Below are 21718 nucleotides of genomic sequence, written 5' to 3'. Positions count from 1 at the left end.
TGGGGCCCTGTCCGTGTGATCGGGGTCAGTGGGGCTGTGTTCGGGGTCAGTGGGGCCTTGTCCGTGTGTTCGGGGTCAGTGGGGCCCTGTCCGAGTGTTCGGGGTCAGTGGGGCCCTGTCCGTGTGTTCGGGGTCAGTGGGCAGTGTCCGTGTGTTCGGGGTCAGTGGGGCAGTGTCCGTGTGTTCGGGGTCAGGGGGGCAGTGTCCGTGTGTTCGGGGTCAGTGGGGCCCTGTCCGTGTGTTCGGGGTCAGTGGGCCCAAGTCCGTGTGTTTGGGGTCAGTGGGGCCCTGTCCGTGTGTTCCGGGTCAGTGGGGCAGTGTCTGTGTGTTCGGTGTCAGTGGGCAGTGTCCGTGTGTTCGGGGGCAGTGTCCGTGTGTTCGGGGTCAGTGGGGCCATGTCCATGTGTTCGGGGTCAGTGGGCAGTGTCCGTGTGTTCGGGGGCAGTGTCCGTGTGTTCGGGGTCAGTGGGGCCCTGTCCGTGTGTTCGGGGTCAGTGTCCGTGTGTTCGGTGTCAGTGTCCATGTGTTCGGGGTCAGTGGGGCACTGTGTGTGTGTTCGTGGTCAGTGGGCCCAAGTCCGTGTGTTCAGAGTCAGTGGGGCAGTGTCCGTGTGTTCGGGGTCAGTGGGCCCAAGTCCGTGTGTTCGGGGTCAGTGTGGCCCTGTCCGTGTGTTCGGGGACAGTGGGGCCCTGTCCGTGTGTTCGGGGTCAGTGGGGCCCTGTCCGTGTGTTCGGGGTCAGTGGGGCAGTGTCCGTGGGTTCGGGGTCAGTGGGGCCCTGTCCGTGTGTTCGTGGTCAATGGGGCCCTGTCCGTGTGTTGGGGATAAGTGGGTCAGTGTCCGTGTGTTCGGGGTCAGTGGGGCAGTGTCCGTGGGTTCGGGGTCAGTGCGGCCCTGTCCGTGTGTTCGTGGTCAATGGGGCCCTGTCCGTGTGTTGGGGATAAGTGGGTCAGTGTCCGTGTGTTCGGGGTCAGTGGTGCAGTGTCCGTGTGTTAGGGGTCAGAGGGGCCCTGTCCGTGTGTTAGGGGTCAGTGGGGCAGTGTCCCTGTGTTGGGGTCAGTGGGGCCCTGTCCGTGTGTTCGGGATCAGTGGTTCAGTGACCGTGTGTTCGGGGTCAGTGGGGCAGTGTTCGTATGTTCGGGGTCAGTGGGGCAGTATCCGTGTGTTCGGGGTCAGTGGGGCAGTGTCCGTGTGTTCGGGGTCAGTGGGGCAGTGTCCCTGTGTTCGGGGTCAGTGTTGCAGTGTCCGTGTGTTCGGGGTCAGGGAGGCAGTGTCCGTGTGTTCGGGGTCAGTGAGGCCCTGTCCGTGTGTTCGGGGTCAGTGGGGCAGTGTCCGTGTGTTCGGGGTCAGTGGGGCAGTGTCCGTGTGTTCGGGGTCAGGGAGGCAGTGTCCGTGTGTTCGGGGTCAGTGGGGCCCTGTCCGTGTGTTCGGGGTCAGTGGGGCAGTGTCTGTGTGTTCGGGTTCAGGGGGGCAGTGTCCGTGTGTTCGGGGTCAGGGGGGCTGTGTTCGGGGTCAGCGGGGCAGTGTCCGTGTGTTCGGGGTCAGGGGGGCAGTGTCCGTGTGTTTGGGTTCAGGGGGGCCCTGTCCATGTGTTCGGGGTCAGTGGGGCCCTGTCCGTGTGTTCGGGGTCAGTGGGGCAGTGTCCGTGTGTTCGGGGTCAGTGGGGCCCTGTCCGTGTGTTCGGGGTCAGTGGGGCCCTGTCCGTGTGTTCGGGGTCAGGGGGGCAGTGTCTGTGTGTTTGGGTTCAGGGGGGCCCTGTCCGTGTGTTCGGGGTCAGCGGGGCAGTGTCCGTGTGTTCGGGGTCAGCGGGGCAGTGTCCGTGTGTTCGGGGTCAGTGGGGCCCTGTCCGTGTGTTTGGGGTCAGGGGGGCCCTGTCCGTGTGTTCGGGGTCAGTGGGGCCCTGTCCGTGTGTTCGGGGTCAGCGGGGCAGTGTCCGTGTGTTCGGGGTCAGGGGGGCAGTGTCCGTGTGTTTGGGTTCAGGGTGGCCCTGTCCGTGTGTTCGGGGTCAGTGGGGCCCTGTCCGTGTGTTCGGGGTCAGTGGGGCCCTGTCCGTGTGTTCGGGGTCAGTGGGGCAGTGTCCGTGTGTTCGGGGTCAGTGGGGCCCTGTCCGTGTGTTCGGTGTCAGTGGGGCCCTGTCCGTGTGTTCGGAGTCAGTGGGGCCCTGTCCGTGTGTTCGGGGTCAGTGGGGCAGTGTCCGTGTGTTCGGGGTCAGTGGGGCAGTGTCCTTGTGTTCGGGGTCAGTGGGGCAGTGTCCGTTTGTTCGGGGTCAGTGGGGCAGTGTCCGTGTGTTCGGAGTCAGTGGGTCCTGTCCGTGTGTTCGGAGTCAGTGGGGCCTTGTCCGTGTGTTCGGGGTCAGTGGGGCAGTGTCCGTGTGTTCGGGGTCAGGGGGTCTGTGTTCGGGGTCAGGGAGGCAGTGTCCGTGTGTTCGGGGTCATTGGGCCCCTGTCCGTGTGTTCGGGGTCAGTGGGGCCCTGTCCGTGTGTTCGGATTCAGTGGTCCCTGTCCGTGTGTTCGTGGTCAGTGGGGCCCTGTCCATGTGTTCCGGGTCAGTGGAGCAGTGTCCGTGTGTTCGGGGGCAGTGTCCGTGTGTTCGGGGTCAGTGGGGCAGTGTCCGTGTGTTCGGGATCAGTGGGGCCCTGTCCGTGTGTTCCGGGTCAGTGGAGCAGTGTCCGTGTGTTCGGGGGCAGTGTCCGTGTGTTCGGGGTCAGTGGGGCAGTGTCCGTGTGTTCGGTGTCAGTGGGGCCCTGTCCGTGTGTTCGGGGTCAGTGGGGCAGTGTCCGTGTGTTCGGGGGCAGTGTCCGTGTGTTCGCGGTCAGTGGGGCAGTGTCCGTGTGTTCGGGGTCAGTGGGGCAGTGTCCTTGTGTTCGGGGTCAGTGGGGCAGTGGTCGGGGTCAGTGGGGCAGTGTCCGTGTGTTCGGGGTCAGTGTGCCCTGTCCGTGAGTTCGGGGTCAGTGGGGCCCTGTCTATGTATTCGGGGTCAGTGGGGCAGTGTTCGTGTGTTCGGGGTCAGTGTGGCCATGTCCGTGTGTTCGGGGTCAGTGGGGCCCTGTCCGTGTGTTCGGGGTCAGTGGGGCCCTGTCCGTGTGTTCGGGGTCAGTGGGGCAGTGTCCGTGTGTTCGGGGTCAGTGGGGCCCTGTCCGTGTGTTCGGGGTCAGTGGGGCCCTGTCCGTGTGTTCGGGGTCAGTGGGGCCCTGTCCGTGTGTTCGGGGTCAGTGGTCCCTGTCCGTATGTTCGGGGTCAGTGGGGCCCTGTCCGTGTGTTCGGGGTCAGTGGGGCAGTGTCCGTGTGTTCGGAGTCAGTGGGCCCTGTCCGTGGGTTCGGGGTCAGTGGGGCCTTGTCCGTGTGTTCGGGGTCACTGGGGCCGTGTCCATGTGTTCGGCGTCAGGGGGGCAGTGTCCGTGTGTTCGGGGTCAGGGGGGCAGTGTCCGTGTGTTCGGGGTCAGGGGGGCAGTGTCCGTGTGTTCGGGTTCAGGGGGGCAGTGTCCATGTGTTCGGGGTCAGGGGGGCAGTGTCCGTGTGTTCGGGTTCAGGGGGGCCCTGTCCGTGTGTTCGGGGTCAGTGGGGCCCTGTCCGTGTATTCGGGGTCAGTGGGGCAGTGTCCGTGTGTTCGGGGTCAGTGGGGCCCTGTCCGTGTGTTCGGGGTCAGTGGGGCCCTGTCCGTGTGTTCGGGGTCAGTGGGTCATTGTCCGTGTGTTCGGGGTCAGTGGGGCAGTGCCTGTGTGTTCGGGGTCAGTGGGGCAGTGTCCGTGTGTTCGGGGTCAGTGGGGCAGTGTCCTTGTGTTCGGGGTCAGTGGGGCAGTGTCCGTGTGTTCGGGGTCAGTGGGGCAGTGTCCTTGTGTTCGGGGTAAGTGGGGCCGTGTTCGTGTGTTCGGGGTCAGTGGGGCCCTGTCCGTGTGTTCCGGGTCAGTGGGCAGTGTCCGTGTGTTCGGGGTCAGTGGGCAGTGTCCGTGTGTTCGGGGTCAGTGGGGCCCTGTCCATGTGTTCGGGGTCAGTGGGGCCCTGTCCGTGTGTTCGGGGTCAGTGGGCATTGTCCGTGTGTTCGGGGTCAGTGGGGCCCTGTCCGTGTGTTCGGGGTCAGTGGGGCCCTGTCCGTGTGTTCGGGGTCAGTGGGCATTGTCCGTGTGTTCGGGGTCAGTGGGGCCCTGTCCGTGTGTTCGGGGTCAGTGGGGCCCTGTCCGTGTGTTCGGGGTCAGTGGGCAGTGTCCGTGTGTTCGGGGTCAGTGGGGCCCTGTCCGTGTGTTCGGGGTCAGTGGGGCCCTGTCTGTGTATTCGGGGTCAGTGGGGCAGTGTCCGTGTGTTCGGGGTCAGTGGGGCAGTGTCCTTGTGTTCGGGGTCAGTGGTCCCTGTCCGTATGTTCGGGGTCAGTGGGGCCCTGTCCGTGTGTTCGGGGTCAGTGGGGCCCTGTCCGTGTGTTCGGGGTCAGTGTCCGTGCGTTCGGGGTCAGTGGGGCCCTGTCTGTGTGTTCGGGGTCAGTGGCGCAGTGTCCGTGTGTTCGGGGTCAGTGGGGCCCTGTCTGTGTGTTCAGGGTCAGTGGGCAGTGTCCGTGTGTTCGGGGTCAGTAGGGCCCTGTCCGTGTGTTCGGGGTCAGTGGGCAGTCTCTGTGTGTTCGGGGTCAGTGGGGCAGTGTCCGTGTGTTCGGGGTCAGTGTGCCCTGTCCGTGAGTTCGGGGTCAGTGGGGCCCTGTCTATGTATTCGGGGTCAGTGGGGCAGTGTCCGTGTGATCGGAGTCAGTGGGGCCGTGTCCATGTGTTCGGGGTCAGTGCGGCCCTGTCCGTGTGTTCGGGGTCAGTGGGGCCCTGTCCGTGTGTTCGGGGTCAGTGGGGCCCTGTCCGTGTGTTCGGGGTCAGTGGTCCCTGTCCGTATGTTCGGGGTCAGTGGGGCCCTGTCCATGTGTTCGGGGTCAGTGGGGCCCTGTCTGTGTGTTCGGAGTCAGTGGGGCCTTGTCCGTGTGTTCGGGGTCAGTGGGGCAGTGTCCGTGTGTTTGGGGTCAGGGGGGCTGTGTTCGGGGTCAGGGAGGCAGTGTCCGTGTGTTCGGGGTCATTGGGCCCCTGTCCGTGTGTTTGGGGTCATTGGGCCCCTGTCCGTGTGTTCGGGGTCAGTGGGGCCCTGTCCGTGTGTTCGGGGTCAGTGGGGCAGTGTCCGTGTGTTCGGGGTCAGTGGGGCAGTGTCCCTGTGTTCAGGGTCAGTGGGGCCCTGTCCGTGTGTTCGGGGTCAGTGGGCAGTGTCTGTGTGTTCGGGGTCAGTGGGGCCCCGTATCGTGTGTTCGGGGTCAGTGGGGCTGTGTTCGGGGTCAATGGGCAGTGTCTGTGTATTCGGGGTCAGTGGGGCAGTTTCCGTCTGTTCGGGGTCAGTGGGGCCCTGTCCGTGTGTTCGGGGTCAGTGTTCGGGGTCAGTGGGGCAGTGTCCGTGTGTTCGGGGTCAGTGGGGCCCTGTCCGTGTGTTCGGGGTCAGTGGGGCCGTGTCCGTGTGTTCGGGGTCAGTGGGTCAGTGTTCGGGGTCAGTGGGGCAGTGTCCGTGTGTTCGGGGTCAGTGGGGCCGTGTCCGTGTGTTCGGGGTCAGTGGGTCAGTGTTCGGGGTCAGTGGGGCAGTGTCCGTGTGTTCGGGGTCAGTGGGCCCTGTCCGTGTGTTCGGGGTCAGTGGGGCAGTGTCCGTGTGTTCGGGGTCAGTGGGGCCCTGTCCGTGTGTTCGGGGTCAGTGGGGCCCTGTCCGTGTGTTCGGGGTCAGTGGGGCCCTGTCCGTGTGTTCGGGGTCAGTGGGGCCCTGTCCGTGTGTTCGGGGTCAGTGGTCCCTGTCCGTATGTTCGGGGTCAGTGGGGCCCTGTCCGTGTGTTCGGGGTCAGTGGGGCAGTGTCCGTGTGTTCGGAGTCAGTGGGCCCTGTCCGTGGGTTCGGGGTCAGTGGGGCCTTGTCCGTGTGTTCGGGGTCACTGGGGCCGTGTCCATGTGTTCGGGGTCAGGGGGGCAGTGTCCGTGTGTTCGGGGTCAGGGGGGCAGTGTCCGTGTGTTCGGGGTCAGGGGGGCAGTGTCCGTGTGTTCGGGTTCAGGGGGGCAGTGTCCGTGTGTTCGGGGTCAGGGGGGCAGTGTCCGTGTGTTCGGGTTCAGGGGGGCCCTGTCCGTGTGTTCGGGGTCAGTGGGGCCCTGTCCGTGTATTCGGGGTCAGTGGGGCAGTGTCCGTGTGTTCGGGGTCAGTGGGGCCCTGTCCGTGTGTTCGGGGTCAGTGGGGCCCTGTCCGTGTGTTCGGGGTCAGTGGGTCATTGTCCGTGTGTTCGGGGTCAGTGGGGCAGTGTCCGTGTGTTCGGGGTCAGTGGGGCAGTGTCCTTGTGTTCGGGGTAAGTGGGGCAGTGTCCGTTTGTTCGGGGTCAGGGGGGCAGTGTCCGTGTGTTCGGCGTCAGTGGGCCGTGTTCGTGTGTTCGGGGTCAGTGGGGCCCTGTCCGTGTGTTCGGGGTCAGTGTCCGTGCGTTCGGGGTCAGTGGGGCCCTGTCTGTGTGTTCGGGGTCAGTGGCGCAGTGTCCGTGTGTTCGGGGTCAGTGGGGCCCTGTCTGTGTGTTCCGGGTCAGTGGGGCAGTGTCCGTGTGTTCGGTGTCAGTGGGCAGTGTCCGTGTGTTCGGGGTCAGTGGGCAGTCTCTGTGTGTTCGGGGTCAGTGGGGCAGTGTCCGTGTGTTCGGGGTCAGTGTGCCCTGTCCGTGAGTTCGGGGTCAGTGGGGCAGTGTCCGTGTGATCGGAGTCAGTGGGGCCGTGTCCATGTGTTCGGGGTCAGTGGGGCCCTGTCCGTGTGTTCGGGGTCAGTGGGGCCCTGTCCGTGTGTTCGGGGTCAGTGGGGCCCTGTCCGTGTGTTCGGGGTCAGTGGGCCCTGTCCGTGTGTTCGGGGTCAGTGGGGCCCTGTCCGTGTGTTCGGGGTCAGTGGGGCAGTGTCCGTGTGTTTGGGGTCAGGGGGGCTGTGTTCGGGGTCAGGGAGGCAGTGTCCGTGTGTTCGGGGTCATTGGGCCCCTGTCCGTGTGTTTGTCGTCATTGGGCCCCTGTCCGTGTGTTCGGGGTCAGTGGGGCCCTGTCCGTGTGTTCGGGGTCAGTGGGGCAGTGTCCGTGTGTTCGGGGTCAGTGGGGCAGTGTCCCTGTGTTCAGGGTCAGTGGGGCCCTGTCCGTGTGTTCGGGGTCAGTGGGCAGTGTCTGTGTGTTCGGGGTCAGTGGGGCCCCGTATCGTGTGTTCCGGGTCAGTGGGGCAGTGTTCGGGGTCAGTGGGCAGTGTCTGTGTGTTCGGGGTCAGTGGGGCTGTGTTCGGGGTCAGTGGGCAGTGTCTGTGTATTCGGGGTCAGTGGGGCAGTTTCCGTCTGTTTGGGGTCAGTGGGGCCCTGTCCGTGTGTTCGGGGTCAGTGGGGCCTTGTCCGTGTGTTCGTGGTCAGTGGGGCCCTGTCCGTGTGTTCGGGGTCAGTGGGGCCGTGTCCGTGTGTTCGGGGTCAGTGGGTCAGTGTTCGGGGTCAGTGGGGCAGTGTCCGTGTGTTCGGGGTCAGTGGGGCCCTGTCCGTGTGTTCGGGGTCAGTGGGGCCGTGTCCGTGTGTTCGGGGTCAGTGGGTCAGTGTTCGGGGTCAGTGGGGCAGTGTCCGTGTGTTCGGGGTCAGTGGGGCCGTGTCCGTGTGTTCGGGGTCAGTGGGTCAGTGTTCGGGGTCAGTGGGGCAGTGTCCGTGTGTTCGGGGTCAGTGGGGCAGTGTCCGTGTGTTCGGGGTCAGTGGGGCCGTGTCCGTGTGTTCGGGGTCAGTGGGGCAGTGTCCGTGTGTTCGGGGTCAGTGGGGCAGTGTCCGTCTGTTCGGGGTCAGTGGGGCTCTGTCCGGGGTCAGTGGGGCAGTGTCCGTGTGTTCGGGGTCAGTGGGGCAGTGTCCGTGTGTTCGGGGTCAGTGGGGCAGTGTCCGTGTGTTCGGGGTCAGTGGGGCCCTGTCCGTGTGTTCGGGGTCAGTGGGGCCCTGTCTGTGTGTTCGGGGTCAGTGGGTCAGTGTTCGGTGTCAGTGGGCAGTGTCCGTGTGTTCGGGGTCAGTGGGGCAGTGACCGTGTGTTCGGGGTCAGTGGGCAGTGTCCGTGTGTTCGGGGTCAGGGGGGCCATGTCCGTGTGTTCTGGGTCAGTGGGGCAGTGTCCGTGTGTTCGGGGTCAGTGGGCAGTGTCCGTGTGTTCGGGGTCAGTGGGGCAGTGTCCGTGTGTTCGGGGTCAGTGGGTCAGTGCCGTGTGTTCGGGGTCAGTGGGGCCATGTCCATGTGTTCGGGGTCAGTGGGGCCATGTCCATGTGTTCGGTGTCTGTGGGGCCCTGTCCGTGTGTTCGGGGTCAGGGGGGTAGTGTCCGTGTGTTCGGGGTCAGTGGGGCAGTGTCTGTGTGTTCGGGGTCAGTGGGGCCCTGTCCGGGTGTTCGGGGTCAGTGGGGCAGTGTCCGTGTGTTCGGGGTCAGTGGGGCAGTGTCTGTGTGTTCGGGGTCAGTGGGGCAGTGTCCGTGTGTTCGGGGTCAGGGGGGCTGTGTTCGGGGTCAGTGGGACAGTGTCCGTGTGTTCGGGGTCAGTGGGGCCCTGTCCGTGTGTTCGGGGTCAGTGGGGCAGTGTCCGTGTGTTCGGGGTCAGTGGGGCCCTGTCCGTGTGTTCGGGGTCAGTGGGGCAGTGTCCGGGTGTTCGGGGTCAGTGGGGCAGTGTCCGTGTGTTCGGGGTCAGTGGGGCAGTGTCTGTGTGTTCGGGGTCAGTGGGGCAGTGTCCGTGTGTTCGGGGTCAGGGGGGCTGTGTTCGTGGTCAGGGGGGCTGTGTTCGGGGTCAGTGGGACAGTGTCCTTGTGTTCGGGGTCAGTGGGGCAGTGTCCGGGTGTTCGGGGTCAGTGGGACAGTGTCCTTGTGTTCGGGGTCAGTGGGGTAGTGTCCGTTTATTCGGGGTCAGTGGGGCAGTGTCCGGGTGTTCGGGGTCAGTGGGGCAGTGTTCGTGTTTCGGGGTCAGTGGGGCCTGTCCGTGTGTTCGGGGTCAGTGGGGCCCTGTCCGTGTGTTCGGGGTCAGTGTCCGTGTGTTCGGGGTCAGTGTCCATGTGTTCGGGGTCAGTGGGGCCCTGTCTGTGTGTTCGGGGTCAGTGGGGCCCTGTCTGTGTGTTCGGGCTCATTGGGGCTGTGTTCGGGGTCAGTGGGACAGTGTCCGTGTATTTGGGGTCAGTGTGACAGTGTCCGTGTGTTCGGGGTCAGTGGGGCCCTGTCCGTGTGTTCGGGGTCAGTGTCCGTGTGTTCGGGGTCAGTGTCCATGTGTTCGGGGTCAGTGGGGCAGTGTGTGTGTGTGTTCGGGGTCAGTGGGGCCCTGTCTGTGTGTTCGGGCTCATTGGGGCTGTGATCGGGGTCAGTGGGACAGTGTCCGTGTGTTTGGGGTCAGTGGGGCAGTATCCGTGTGTTTGGGGTCAGTGGGGCAGTGTCCGTGTGTTTGGGGTCAGTGGGGCAGTGTCCGTGTGTTCGGGGTCAGTGGGGCAGTGTTCGTATGTTCGGGGTCAGTGGGGCAGTGTCCGTGTGTTCGGGGTCAGTGGGGTCCTGTCCGTGTGTTCGGCGTCAGTGGGCCGTGTTCGTGTGTTCGGTGTCAGTGGGCAGTGTTCGTGTGTTCGGGGTCAGTGGGGCCCTGTCCGTGTGTTCGGGGTCAGTGGGGCCCTGTTCGTGTGTTCGGCATCAGTGGGGCAGTGTCCGTGTGTTCGGGGTCAGTGTCAATGTGTTCGGGGTCAGTGGGGCCCTGTCTGTGTGTTCGGGCTCATTGGGGCTGTGTTCGGGGTCAGTGGGACAGTGTCCGTGTGTTTGGGGTCAGTGGGACAGTGTCCGTGTGTTTGGGGTCAGTGTCCGTGTGTTCGGGGTCAGTGGGGCAGTGTCCGTGTGTTCGGGGTCAGTGGGGCAGTGTGTGTGTGTTCGTGGTCAGTGGGCCCAAGTCCGTGTGTTCAGGGTCAGTGGGGCCCTGTCCGTGTGTTCGGGGTCAGTGGGCCCAAGTCCGTGTGTTCAGGGTCAGTGGGGCCCTGTATGTGTGTTCGGGGTCAGTGGGGCCCTGTCTGTGTGTTCGGGGTCAGTGTCCATGTGTTCGGGGTCAGTGGGGCAGTGTGTGTGTGTTCGTGGTCAGTGGGCCCAAGTCCGTGTGTTCGAGGTCAGTGGGGCCCTGTATGTGTGTTCGGGGTCAGTGGGGCCCTGTCCGTGTGTTCGGGGTCAGTGGGGCCCTGTATGTGTGTTCGGGGTCAGTGGGGCCATGTCCATGTGTTCGGGGTCAGTGGGGCCATGTCCGTGTGTTCGGGGTCAGTGTCCGTGTGTTCGGGGTCAGTGTCCATGTGTTCGGGGTCAGTGGGCAGTGTCCGTGTGTTCGTGGTCAGTGGGCCCAAGTCCGTGTGTTCGGGGTCAGTGGGGCCCTGTCCGTGTGTTCGGTGTCAGTGGGGCCAAGTCCGTGTGTTCGGGGTCAGTGGGCAGTGTCTTTGTGTTCGGGGTCAGTGGGCCAGTGTCCGTGTGTTCGGGGTCAGTGGGCCAGTGTCCGTGTGTACGGGGTCAGTGGGCAGTGTCTGTGTGTTCGGGCTCATTGGGGCTGTGATCGGGGTCAGTGGGACAGTGTCCGTGTGTTCGGGGTCAGTGGGCTCTGTCCGTGTGTTTGGGGTCAGTGGGGTCCTGTCCGTGTGTTCGGGGTCAGTGGGGCCCTGTCTCTGTGTTCGGGCTCAGTGGTGCCCTGTTCGTGTGTTCGGGATCAGTGGGGCCCTGTCCGTGTGTTCGAGGTCAGTGGGGCAGTGTTCGTATGTTCGGGGTCAGTGGGGCAGTGTCCGTGTGTTCGTGGTCAGTGGGGTCCTGTCTGTGTGTTCGGGGTCAGTGGCGCAGTGTCCGTGTGTTCGGGGTCAGCGGGGCAGTGTCCGTGTGTTCGGGGTCAGTGGGGCCCTGTCCGTGTGTTCGGGGTCAGTGGGGCCCTGTCCGTGTGTTCGGGGTCAGCGGGGCAGTGTCCGTGTGTTCGGGGTCAGGGGGGCAGTGTCCGTGTGTTTGGGTTCAGGGTGGCCCTGTCCATGTGTTCGGGGTCAGTGGGGCCCTGTCCGTGTGTTCGGGGTCAGTGGGGCAGTGTCCGTGTGTTCGGGGTCAGTGGGGCCCTGTCCGTGTGTTCGGTGTCAGTGGGGCCCTGTCCGTGTGTTCGGAGTCAGTGGGGCCCTGTCCGTGTGTTCGGGGTCAGTGGGGCAGTGTCCGTGTGTTCGGGGTCAGTGGGGCAGTGTCCTTGTGTTCGGGGTCAGTGGGGCAGTGTCCGTTTGTTCGGGGTCAGTGGGGCAGTGTCCGTGTGTTCGGAGTCAGTGGGTCCTGTCCGTGTGTTCGGAGTCAGTGGGGCCTTGTCCGTGTGTTCGGGGTCAGTGGGGCAGTGTCCGTGTGTTCGGGGTCAGGGGGTCTGTGTTCGGGGTTAGGGAGGCAGTGTCCGTGTGTTCGGGGTCATTGGGCCCCTGTCCGTGTGTTCGGGGTCAGTGGGGCCCTGTCCGTGTGTTCGGATTCAGTGGTCCCTGTCCGTGTGTTCGTGGTCAGTGGGGCCCTGTCCATGTGTTCCGGGTCAGTGGAGCAGTGTCCGTGTGTTCGGGGGCAGTGTCCGTGTGTTCGGGGTCAGTGGGGCAGTGTCCGTGTGTTCGGGATCAGTGGGGCCCTGTCCGTGTGTTCCGGGTCAGTGGAGCAGTGTCCGTGTGTTCGGGGGCTGTGTCCGTGTGTTCGGGGTCAGTGGGGCAGTGTCCGTGTGTTCGGTGTCAGTGGGGCCCTGTCCGTGTGTTCGGGGTCAGTGGGGCAGTGTCCGTGTGTTCGGGGGCAGTGTCCGTGTGTTCGCGGTCAGTGGGGCAGTGTCCGTGTGTTCGGGGTCAGTGGGGCAGTGTCCTTGTGTTCGGGGTCAGTGGGGCAGTGGTCGGGGTCAGTGGGGCAGTGTCCGTGTGTTCGGGGTCAGTGTGCCCTGTCCGTGAGTTCGGGGTCAGTGGGGCCCTGTCTATGTATTCGGGGTCAGTGGGGCAGTGTTCGTGTGTTCGGGGTCAGTGTGGCCATGTCCGTGTGTTCGGGGTCAGTGGGGCCCTGTCCGTGTGTTCGGGGTCAGTGGGGCCCTGTCCGTGTGTTCGGGGTCAGTGGGGCAGTGTCCGTGTGTTCGGGGTCAGTGGGGCCCTGTCCGTGTGTTCGGGGTCAGTGGGGCCCTGTCCGTGTGTTCGGGGTCAGTGGGGCCCTGTCCGTGTGTTCGGGGTCAGTGGTCCCTGTCCGTATGTTCGGGGTCAGTGGGGCCCTGTCCGTGTGTTCGGGGTCAGTGGGGCAGTGTCCGTGTGTTCGGAGTCAGTGGGCCCTGTCCGTGGGTTCGGGGTCAGTGGGGCCTTGTCCGTGTGTTCGGGGTCACTGGGGCCGTGTCCGTGTGTTCGGGGTCACTGGGGCCGTGTCCGTGTGTTCGGGGTCAGGGGGGCAGTGTCCGTGTGTTCGGGGTCAGGGGGGCAGTGTCCGTGTGTTCGGGTTCAGGGGGGCAGTGTCCATGTGTTCGGGGTCAGGGGGGCAGTGTCCGTGTGTTCGGGTTCAGGGGGGCCCTGTCCGTGTGTTCGGGGTCAGTGGGGCCCTGTCCGTGTATTCGGGGTCAGTGGGGCAGTGTCCGTGTGTTCGGGGTCAGTGGGGCCCTGTCCGTGTGTTCGGGGTCAGTGGGGCCCTGTCCGTGTGTTCGGGGTCAGTGGGTCATTGTCCGTGTGTTCGGGGTCAGTGGGGCAGTGCCTGTGTGTTCGGGGTCAGTGGGGCAGTGTCCGTGTGTTCGGGGTCAGTGGGGCAGTGTCCTTGTGTTCGGGGTCAGTGGGGCAGTGTCCGTGTGTTCGGGGTCAGTGGGGCAGTGTCCTTGTGTTCGGGGTAAGTGGGGCCGTGTTCGTGTGTTCGGGGTCAGTGGGGCCCTGTCCGTGTGTTCCGGGTCAGTGGGCAGTGTCCGTGTGTTCGGGGTCAGTGGGCAGTGTCCGTGTGTTCGGGGTCAGTGGGGCCCTGTCCATGTGTTCGGGGTCAGTGGGGCCCTGTCCGTGTGTTCGGGGTCAGTGGGCATTGTCCGTGTGTTCGGGGTCAGTGGGGCCCTGTCCGTGTGTTCGGGGTCAGTGGGGCCCTGTCCGTGTGTTCGGGGTCAGTGGGCATTGTCCGTGTGTTCGGGGTCAGTGGGGCCCTGTCCGTGTGTTCGGGGTCAGTGGGGCCCTGTCCGTGTGTTCGGGGTCAGTGGGCAGTGTCCGTGTGTTCGGGGTCAGTGGGGCCCTGTCCGTGTGTTCGGGGTCAGTGGGGCCCTGTCTGTGTATTCGGGGTCAGTGGGGCAGTGTCCGTGTGTTCGGGGTCAGTGGGGCAGTGTCCTTGTGTTCGGGGTCAGTGGTCCCTGTCCGTATGTTCGGGGTCAGTGGGGCCCTGTCCGTGTGTTCGGGGTCAGTGGGGCCCTGTCCGTGTGTTCGGGGTCAGTGTCCGTGCGTTCGGGGTCAGTGGGGCCCTGTCTGTGTGTTCGGGGTCAGTGGCGCAGTGTCCGTGTGTTCGGGGTCAGTGGGGCCCTGTCTGTGTGTTCAGGGTCAGTGGGCAGTGTCCGTGTGTTCGGGGTCAGTAGGGCCCTGTCCGTGTGTTCGGGGTCAGTGGGCAGTCTCTGTGTGTTCGGGGTCAGTGGGGCAGTGTCCGTGTGTTCGGGGTCAGTGTGCCCTGTCCGTGAGTTCGGGGTCAGTGGGGCCCTGTCTATGTATTCGGGGTCAGTGGGGCAGTGTCCGTGTGATCGGAGTCAGTGGGGCCGTGTCCATGTGTTCGGGGTCAGTGCGGCCCTGTCCGTGTGTTCGGGGTCAGTGGGGCCCTGTCCGTGTGTTCGGGGTCAGTGGGGCCCTGTCCGTGTGTTCGGGGTCAGTGGTCCCTGTCCGTATGTTCGGGGTCAGTGGGGCCCTGTCCATGTGTTCGGGGTCAGTGGGGCCCTGTCCGTGTGTTCGGAGTCAGTGGGGCCTTGTCCGTGTGTTCGGGGTCAGTGGGGCAGTGTCCGTGTGTTTGGGGTCAGGGGGGCTGTGTTCGGGGTCAGGGAGGCAGTGTCCGTGTGTTCGGGGTCATTGGGCCCCTGTCCGTGTGTTTGGGGTCATTGGGCCCCTGTCCGTGTGTTCGGGGTCAGTGGGGCCCTGTCCGTGTGTTCGGGGTCAGTGGGGCAGTGTCCGTGTGTTCGGGGTCAGTGGGGCAGTGTCCCTGTGTTCAGGGTCAGTGGGGCCCTGTCCGTGTGTTCGGGGTCAGTGGGCAGTGTCTGTGTGTTCGGGGTCAGTGGGGCCCCGTATCGTGTGTTCCGGGTCAGTGGGGCAGTGTTCGGGGTCAGTGGGCAGTGTCTGTGTGTTCGGGGTCAGTGGGGCTGTGTTCGGGGTCAGTGGGCAGTGTCTGTGTATTCGGGGTCAGTGGGGCAGTTTCCGTCTGTTCGGGGTCAGTGGGGCCCTGTCCGTGTGTTCGGGGTCAGTGTTCGGGGTCAGTGGGGCAGTGTCCGTGTGTTCGGGGTCAGTGGGGCCCTGTCCGTGTGTTCGGGGTCAGTGGGGCCGTGTCCGTGTGTTCGGGGTCAGTGGGTCAGTGTTCGGGGTCAGTGGGGCAGTGTCCGTGTGTTCGGGGTCAGTGGGGCCGTGTCCGTGTGTTCGGGGTCAGTGGGTCAGTGTTCGGGGTCAGTGGGGCAGTGTCCGTGTGTTCGGGGTCAGTGGGCCCTGTCCGTGTGTTCGGGGTCAGTGGGGCAGTGTCCGTGTGTTCGGGGTCAGTGGGGCCCTGTCCGTGTGTTCGGGGTCAGTGGGGCCCTGTCCGTGTGTTCGGGGTCAGTGGGGCCCTGTCCGTGTGTTCGGGGTCAGTGGGGCCCTGTCCGTGTGTTCGGGGTCAGTGGTCCCTGTCCGTATGTTCGGGGTCAGTGGGGCCCTGTCCGTGTGTTCGGGGTCAGTGGGGCAGTGTCCGTGTGTTCGGAGTCAGTGGGCCCTGTCCGTGGGTTCGGGGTCAGTGGGGCCTTGTCCGTGTGTTCGGGGTCACTGGGGCCGTGTCCATGTGTTCGGGGTCAGGGGGGCAGTGTCCGTGTGTTCGGGGTCAGGGGGGCAGTGTCCGTGTGTTCGGGGTCAGGGGGGCAGTGTCCGTGTGTTCGGGTTCAGGGGGGCAGTGTCCGTGTGTTCGGGGTCAGGGGGGCAGTGTCCGTGTGTTCGGGTTCAGGGGGGCCCTGTCCGTGTGTTCGGGGTCAGTGGGGCCCTGTCCGTGTATTCGGGGTCAGTGGGGCAGTGTCCGTGTGTTCGGGGTCAGTGGGGCCCTGTCCGTGTGTTCGGGGTCAGTGGGGCCCTGTCCGTGTGTTCGGGGTCAGTGGGTCATTGTCCGTGTGTTCGGGGTCAGTGGGGCAGTGTCCGTGTGTTCGGGGTCAGTGGGGCAGTGTCCTTGTGTTCGGGGTAAGTGGGGCAGTGTCCGTTTGTTCGGGGTCAGTGGGGCAGTGTCCGTGTGTTCGGGGTCAGTGGGCTGTGTCCGTGTGTTCGGGGTCAATGGGGCCCTGTCCGTGTGTTCGGGGTCAGGGGGGCAGTGTCCGTGTGTTCGGCGTCAGTGGGCCGTGTTCGTGTGTTCGGGGTCAGTGGGGCCCTGTCCGTGTGTTCGGGGTCAGTGTCCGTGCGTTCGGGGTCAGTGGGGCCCTGTCTGTGTGTTCGGGGTCAGTGGCGCAGTGTCCGTGTGTTCGGGGTCAGTGGGGCCCTGTCTGTGTGTTCCGGGTCAGTGGGGCAGTGTCCGTGTGTTCGGTGTCAGTGGGCAGTGTCCGTGTGTTCGGGGTCAGTGGGCAGTCTCTGTGTGTTCGGGGTCAGTGGGGCAGTGTCCGTGTGTTCGGGGTCAGTGTGCCCTGTCCGTGAGTTCGGGGTCAGTGGGGCAGTGTCCGTGTGATCGGAGTCAGTGGGGCCGTGTCCATGTGTTCGGGGTCAGTGGGGCCCTGTCCGTGTGTTCGGGGTCAGTGGGGCCCTGTCCGTGTGTTCGGGGTCAGTGGGGCCCTGTCCGTGTGTTCGGGGTCAGTGGGCCCTGTCCGTGTGTTCGGGGTCAGTGGGGCCCTGTCCGTGTGTTCGGGGTCAGTGGGGCAGTGTCCGTGTGTTTGGGGTCAGGGGGGCTGTGTTCGGGGTCAGGGAGGCAGTGTCCGTGTGTTCGGGGTCATTGGGCCCCTGTCCGTGTGTTTGTCGTCATTGGGCCCCTGTCCGTGTGTTCGGGGTCAGTGGGGCCCTGTCCGTGTGTTCGGGGTCAGTGGGGCAGTGTCCGTGTGTTCGGGGTCAGTGGGGCAGTGTCCCTGTGTTCAGGGTCAGTGGGGCCCTGTCCGTGTGTTCGGGGTCAGTGGGCAGTGTCTGTGTGTTCGGTGTCAGTGGGGCCCCGTATCGTGTGTTCCGGGTCAGTGGGGCAGTGTTCGGGGTCAGTGGGCAGTGTCTGTGTGTTCGGGGTCAGTGGGGCTGTGTTCGGGGTCAGTGGGCAGTGTCTGTGTATTCGGGGTCAGTGGGGCAGTTTCCGTCTGTTTGGGGTCAGTGGGGCCCTGTCCGTGTGTTCGGGGTCAGTGGGGCCTTGTCCGTGTGTTCGTGGTCAGTGGGGCCCTGTCCGTGTGTTCGGGGTCAGTGGGGCCGTGTCCGTGTGTTCGGGGTCAGTGGGTCAGTGTTCGGGGTCAGTGGGGCAGTGTCCGTGTGTTCGGGGTCAGTGGGGCCCTGTCCGTGTGTTCGGGGTCAGTGGGGCCGTGTCCGTGTGTTCGGGGTCAGTGGGTCAGTGTTCGGGGTCAGTGGGGCAGTGTCCGTGTGTTCGGGGTCAGTGGGGCCGTGTCCGTGTGTTCGGGGTCAGTGGGTCAGTGTTCGGGGTCAGTGGGGCAGTGTCCGTGTGTTCGGGGTCAGTGGGGCAGTGTCCGTGTGTTCGGGGTCAGTGGGGCCGTGTCCGTGTGTTCGGGGTCAGTGGGGCAGTGTCCGTGTGTTCGGGGTCAGTGGGGCAGTGTCCGTCTGTTCGGGGTCAGTGGGGCTCTGTCCGGGGTCAGTGGGGCAGTGTCCGTGTGTTCGGGGTCAGTGGGGCAGTGTCCGTGTGTTCGGGGTCAGTGGGGCAGTGTCCGTGTGTTCGGGGTCAGTGGGGCCCTGTCCGTGTGTTCGGGGTCAGTGGGGCCCTGTCTGTGTGTTCGGGGTCAGTGGGTCAGTGTTCGGTGTCAGTGGGCAGTGTCCGTGTGTTCGGGGTCAGTGGGGCAGTGACCGTGTGTTCGGGGTCAGTGGGCAGTGTCCGTGTGTTCGGGGTCAGGGGGGCCATGTCCGTGTGTTCTGGGTCAGTGGGGCAGTGTCCGTGTGTTCGGGGTCAGTGGGGCAGTGTCCGTGTGTTCGGGGTCAGTGGGTCAGTGCCGTGTGTTCGGGGTCAGTGGGGCCATGTCCATGTGTTCGGGGTCAGTGGGGCCATGTCCATGTGTTCGGTGTCTGTGGGGCCCTGTCCGTGTGTTCGGGGGCAGTGTCCGTGTGTTCGGGGTCAGTGGGGCAGTGTCTGTGTGTTCGGGGTCAGTGGGGCCCTGTCCGGGTGTTCGGGGTCAGTGGGGCAGTGTCCGTGTGTTCGGGGTCAGTGGGGCAGTGTCTGTGTGTTCGGGGTCAGTGGGGCAGTGTCCGGGTGTTCGGGGTCAGTGGGGCAGTGTCCGTGTGTTCGGGGTCAGTGGGGCAGTGTCTGTGTGTTCGGGGTCAGTGGGGCAGTGTCCGTGTGTTCGGGGTCAGGGGGGCTGTGTTCGTGGTCAGGGGGGCTGTGTTCGGGGTCAGTGGGACAGTGTCCTTGTGTTCGGGGTCAGTGGGGTAGTGTCCGTTTATTCGGGGTCAGTGGGGCAGTGTCCGGGTGTTCGGGGTCAGTGGGACAGTGTCCTTGTGTTCGGGGTCAGTGGGGTAGTGTCCGTTTATTCGGGGTCAGTGGGGCAGTGTCCGGGTGTTCGGGGTCAGTGGGGCAGTGTTCGTGTTTCGGGGTCAGTGGGGCCTGTCCGTGTGTTCGGGGTCAGTGGGGCCCTGTCCGTGTGTTCGGGGTCAGTGTCCGTGTGTTCGGGGTCAGTGTCCATGTGTTCGGGGTCAGTGGGGCCCTGTCTGTGTGTTCGGGGTCAGTGGGGCCCTGTCTGTGTGTTCGGGCTCATTGGGGCTGTGTTCGGGGTCAGTGGGACAGTGTCCGTGTATTTGGGGTCAGTGTGACAGTGTCCGTGTGTTCGGGGTCAGTGGGGCCCTGTCCGTGTGTTCGGGGTCAGTGTCCGTGTGTTCGGGGTCAGTGTCCATGTGTTCGGGGTCAGTGGGGCAGTGTGTGTGTGTGTTCGGGGTCAGTGGGGCCCTGTCTGTGTGTTCGGGCTCATTGGGGCTGTGATCGGGGTCAGTGGGACAGTGTCCGTGTGTTTGGGGTCAGTGGGGCAGTGTCCGTGTGTTTGGGGTCAGTGGGGCAGTGTCCGTGTGTTTGGGGTCAGTGGGGCAGTGTCCGTGTGTTCGGGGTCAGTGGGGCAGTGTTCGTATGTTCGGTGTCAGTGGGGCAGTGTCCGTGTGTTCGGGGTCAGTGGGGTCCTGTCCGTGTGTTCGGCGTCAGTGGGCCGTGTTCGTGTGTTCGGTGTCAGTGGGCAGTGTTCGTGTGTTCGGGGTCAGTGGGGCCCTGTCCGTGTGTTCGGGGTCAGTGGGGCCCTGTTCGTGTGTTCGGCATCAGTGGGGCAGTGTCCGTGTGTTCGGGGTCAGTGTCAATGTGTTCGGGGTCAGTGGGGCCCTGTCTGTGTGTTCGGGCTCATTGGGGCTGTGTTCGGGGTCAGTGGGACAGTGTCCGTGTGTTTGGGGTCAGTGGGACAGTGTCCGTGTGTTTGGGGTCAGTGTCCATGTGTTCAGGGTCAGTGGGGCAGTGTGTGTGTGTGTTCGGGGTCAGTGGCGCCCTGTCTGTGTGTTCGGGCTCATTGGGGCTGTGATCGGGGTCAGTGGGACAGTGTCCGTGTGTTTGGGGTCAGTGGGGCAGTGTCCGTGTGTTCGGGGTCAGTGGGGCAGTGTCCGTGTGTTCGGGGTCAGTGGGGCAGTGTGTGTGTGTTCGTGGTCAGTGGGCCCAAGTCCGTGTGTTCAGGGTCAGTGGGGCCCTGTCCGTGTGTTCGGGGTCAGTGGGCCCAAGTCCGTGTGTTCAGGGTCAGTGGGGCCCTGTATGTGTGTTCGGGGTCAGTGGGGCCCTGTCTGTGTGTTCGGGGTCAGTGTCCATGTGTTCGGGGTCAGTGGGGCAGTGTGTGTGTGTTCGTGGTCAGTGGGCCCAAGTCCGTGTGTTCGAGGTCAGTGGGGCCCTGTATGTGTGTTCGGGGTCAGTGGGGCCCTGTCCGTGTGTTCGGGGTCAGTGGGGCCCTGTATGTGTGTTCGGGGTCAGTGGGGCCATGTCCATGTGTTCGGGGTCAGTGGGGCCATGTCCGTGTGTTCGGGGTCAGTGTCCGTGTGTTCGGGGTCAGTGTCCATGTGTTCGGGGTCAGTGGGCAGTGTCCGTGTGTTCGTGGTCAGTGGGCCCAAGTCCGTGTGTTCGGGGTCAGTGGGGCCCTGTCCGTGTGTTCGGTGTCAGTGGGGCCAAGTCCGTGTGTTCGGGGTCAGTGGGCAGTGTCTTTGTGTTCGGGGTCAGTGGGCCAGTGTCCGTGTGTTCGGGGTCAGTGGGCCAGTGTCCGTGTGTACGGGGTCAGTGGGCAGTGTCTGTGTGTTCGGGCTCATTGGGGCTGTGATCGGGGTCAGTGGGACAGTGTCCGTGTGTTCGGGGTCAGTGGGCTCTGTCCGTGTGTTTGGGGTCAGTGGGGTCCTGTCCGTGTGTTCGGGGTCAGTGGGGCCCTGTCTCTGTGTTCGGGCTCAGTGGTGCCCTGTTCGTGTGTTCGGGATCAGTGGGGCCCTGTCCGTGTGTTCGAGGTCAGTGGGGCAGTGTTCGTATGTTCGGGGTCAGTGGGGCAGTGTCCGTGTGTTCGTGGTCAGTGGGGTCCTGTCTGTGTGTTCGGGGTCAGTGGCGCAGTGTCCGTGTGTTCGGGGTCAGTGGGGCCCTGTCCGTGTGTTCGGGGTCAGTGGGCCCTGTCCGTGTGTTCGGGGTCAGTGGGGCCCTGTCCGTGTGTTCGGGGTCAGTGGGGCCCTGTCCGTGTGTTCGGGGTCAGTGGGCAGTGTCTGTGTGTTCGGGGTCAGTGGGGCCCTGTCCGTGTGTTCGAGGTCAGTGGGGCCCTGTCCATGTGTTCGGGGTCAGTGGGCAGTGTCCGTGTGTTCGGGGTCAGTGTGCCCCGTCCGTGTGTTCGAGGTCAGTGGGGCCCTGTCCATGTGTTCGGGGTCAGTGGGCAGTGTCCGTGTGTTCGGGGTCAGTGGGGCAGTGTCCGTGTCTGATCGTGGTGTTGTAAACTCTCACTCCTTTTGCCCACATTTATTTTTTACAGCTTCAAAACTTCAATGCCCAGCTAGTTGCGGCCGTGCAGAGTGCCTATGAAGTGGCTCCCGTCGCTGGCAGGGCTAATGGAGCGATTATATTGCAACGTCCAATCCCCATCGACACGTATGTCGGGGTGGTGTCTCTGCTCAGCAACCAGAACAAGCTGGGATACTCTCTTGCTCGAGGCTCTGTGGGTTTCTAGGTTGTGACCACCTTTGCCCTGTGTCCGTATTTTATTCTCAACTGTTCCCCTTTCGTCCTGTGATTGTTGCTTCATTCAGTTCTGACTTATAATGAAACTTGTTGCGACTCAGAGAATCATGTATCAAAGGCCTAGTTCAGCTGGCATCGTGGCCCATAAACCGTTAATCCAAAGTGCCATTAAAGCTGTAGATTTCAGCTCGTAAATTGAGCACTGAGTGCTATCGAATTGCACGGTGTACAAGCAGCAGCAGACTGGTAATATTAGACTAACGCAGTCCACAGATTGGTCCCAGGCAGTAGCACATCACCAGAGTTAAAACAGCATGAATAAATAGCCTCGCTGTACTCTTGTGATTTATTATTTTATTGTCCATGGGTGTGTTTAGTATGTCAGCACCAACACTCTGGAGAAAAGCTCGGCAATGTGTGATACAATTCTCCTCACCCACCTGAGCACCTGAACTTGCTCCCACTCCCAGTGACAGACCGATGCCCACCAGTACTGCACGCCAGTACTTGTACAGCTCAGTATCATCCCTCCACACACTGCCCAGGGTTTCCTTTTTAATTTATTCTCGGGACTTGGGCAAGGCCAGCATTTATTGCCCGTCCCCGAGTCACCCTGAGAAGGGAGTGTTGGGCCTGCTTGACCTGCTGATGGTGGGTTTGATACAACCTGCGTGACTCACTGGGCCCACGTCAGAGGGCAGTTAGAGTCACACATGTTGGTGTGGGGCAGGAGTCCCGAAAGGACATTAGTGAACCGGTTGGGTTTTTACAGCATATCGAGATCACCCTGTGTCTGTTGTATACTATCGCCAAGAATGCTTTCTCTGTAAATTGTGGATTTTTAATGTCGCGGCCGAGATGAATAAATGTAACTCTGGACTGAATAAAGTAGAATTCTGCATTCTCGACTGTGCTTCACTTTGTCACAGGTCCAGTCTTTGAGCAATTGGGGCTTAACACCCTCCACATCGTTTCTCCCAACGAACAAACCACTCTTCACCCTCAGACACTGGAGCACACACCGCCCCAGCTGTGGCTCACATTCAGCACCCAGAGCCACCACTCCCACTCGTGTTCAGTCTCAGAGTCACCACTCCCACTAGTGTTCAGTCTCAGAGTCACCACTCCCACTCGTGTTCAGTCTCAGAGCCACCACTCCCACTCGTGTTCAGTCTCAGAGTCACCACTCCCACTCGTGTTCAGTCTCAGA

General features: G+C 63.8%; 1 protein-coding gene across 1 annotated transcript in view; it reads left to right on the top strand.

The window, feature by feature from the left end:
• The window catches only part of LOC139265461 (tumor protein p63-regulated gene 1-like protein), a 136063-nt gene extending 114654 nt beyond the window's left edge, over window positions 1–21409 (top strand). Inside the window, exon 5 of the mRNA XM_070882475.1 lies at window positions 20303–21409. Within this exon, the coding sequence (XP_070738576.1) occupies window positions 20303–20497 (195 nt within the window). The 3' untranslated portion in view covers window positions 20498–21409. The remainder of the gene's footprint in view (window positions 1–20302) is intronic.
• The last annotated feature ends 309 nt before the right edge of the window (window positions 21410–21718 follow it).

This window comes from Pristiophorus japonicus, chromosome 6 (genome assembly GCF_044704955.1).
Source record: "Pristiophorus japonicus isolate sPriJap1 chromosome 6, sPriJap1.hap1, whole genome shotgun sequence".
Taxonomy (NCBI): Eukaryota; Metazoa; Chordata; class Chondrichthyes; family Pristiophoridae; genus Pristiophorus; species Pristiophorus japonicus.
This window is presented reverse-complemented; position numbering and strand designations above follow the sequence as displayed.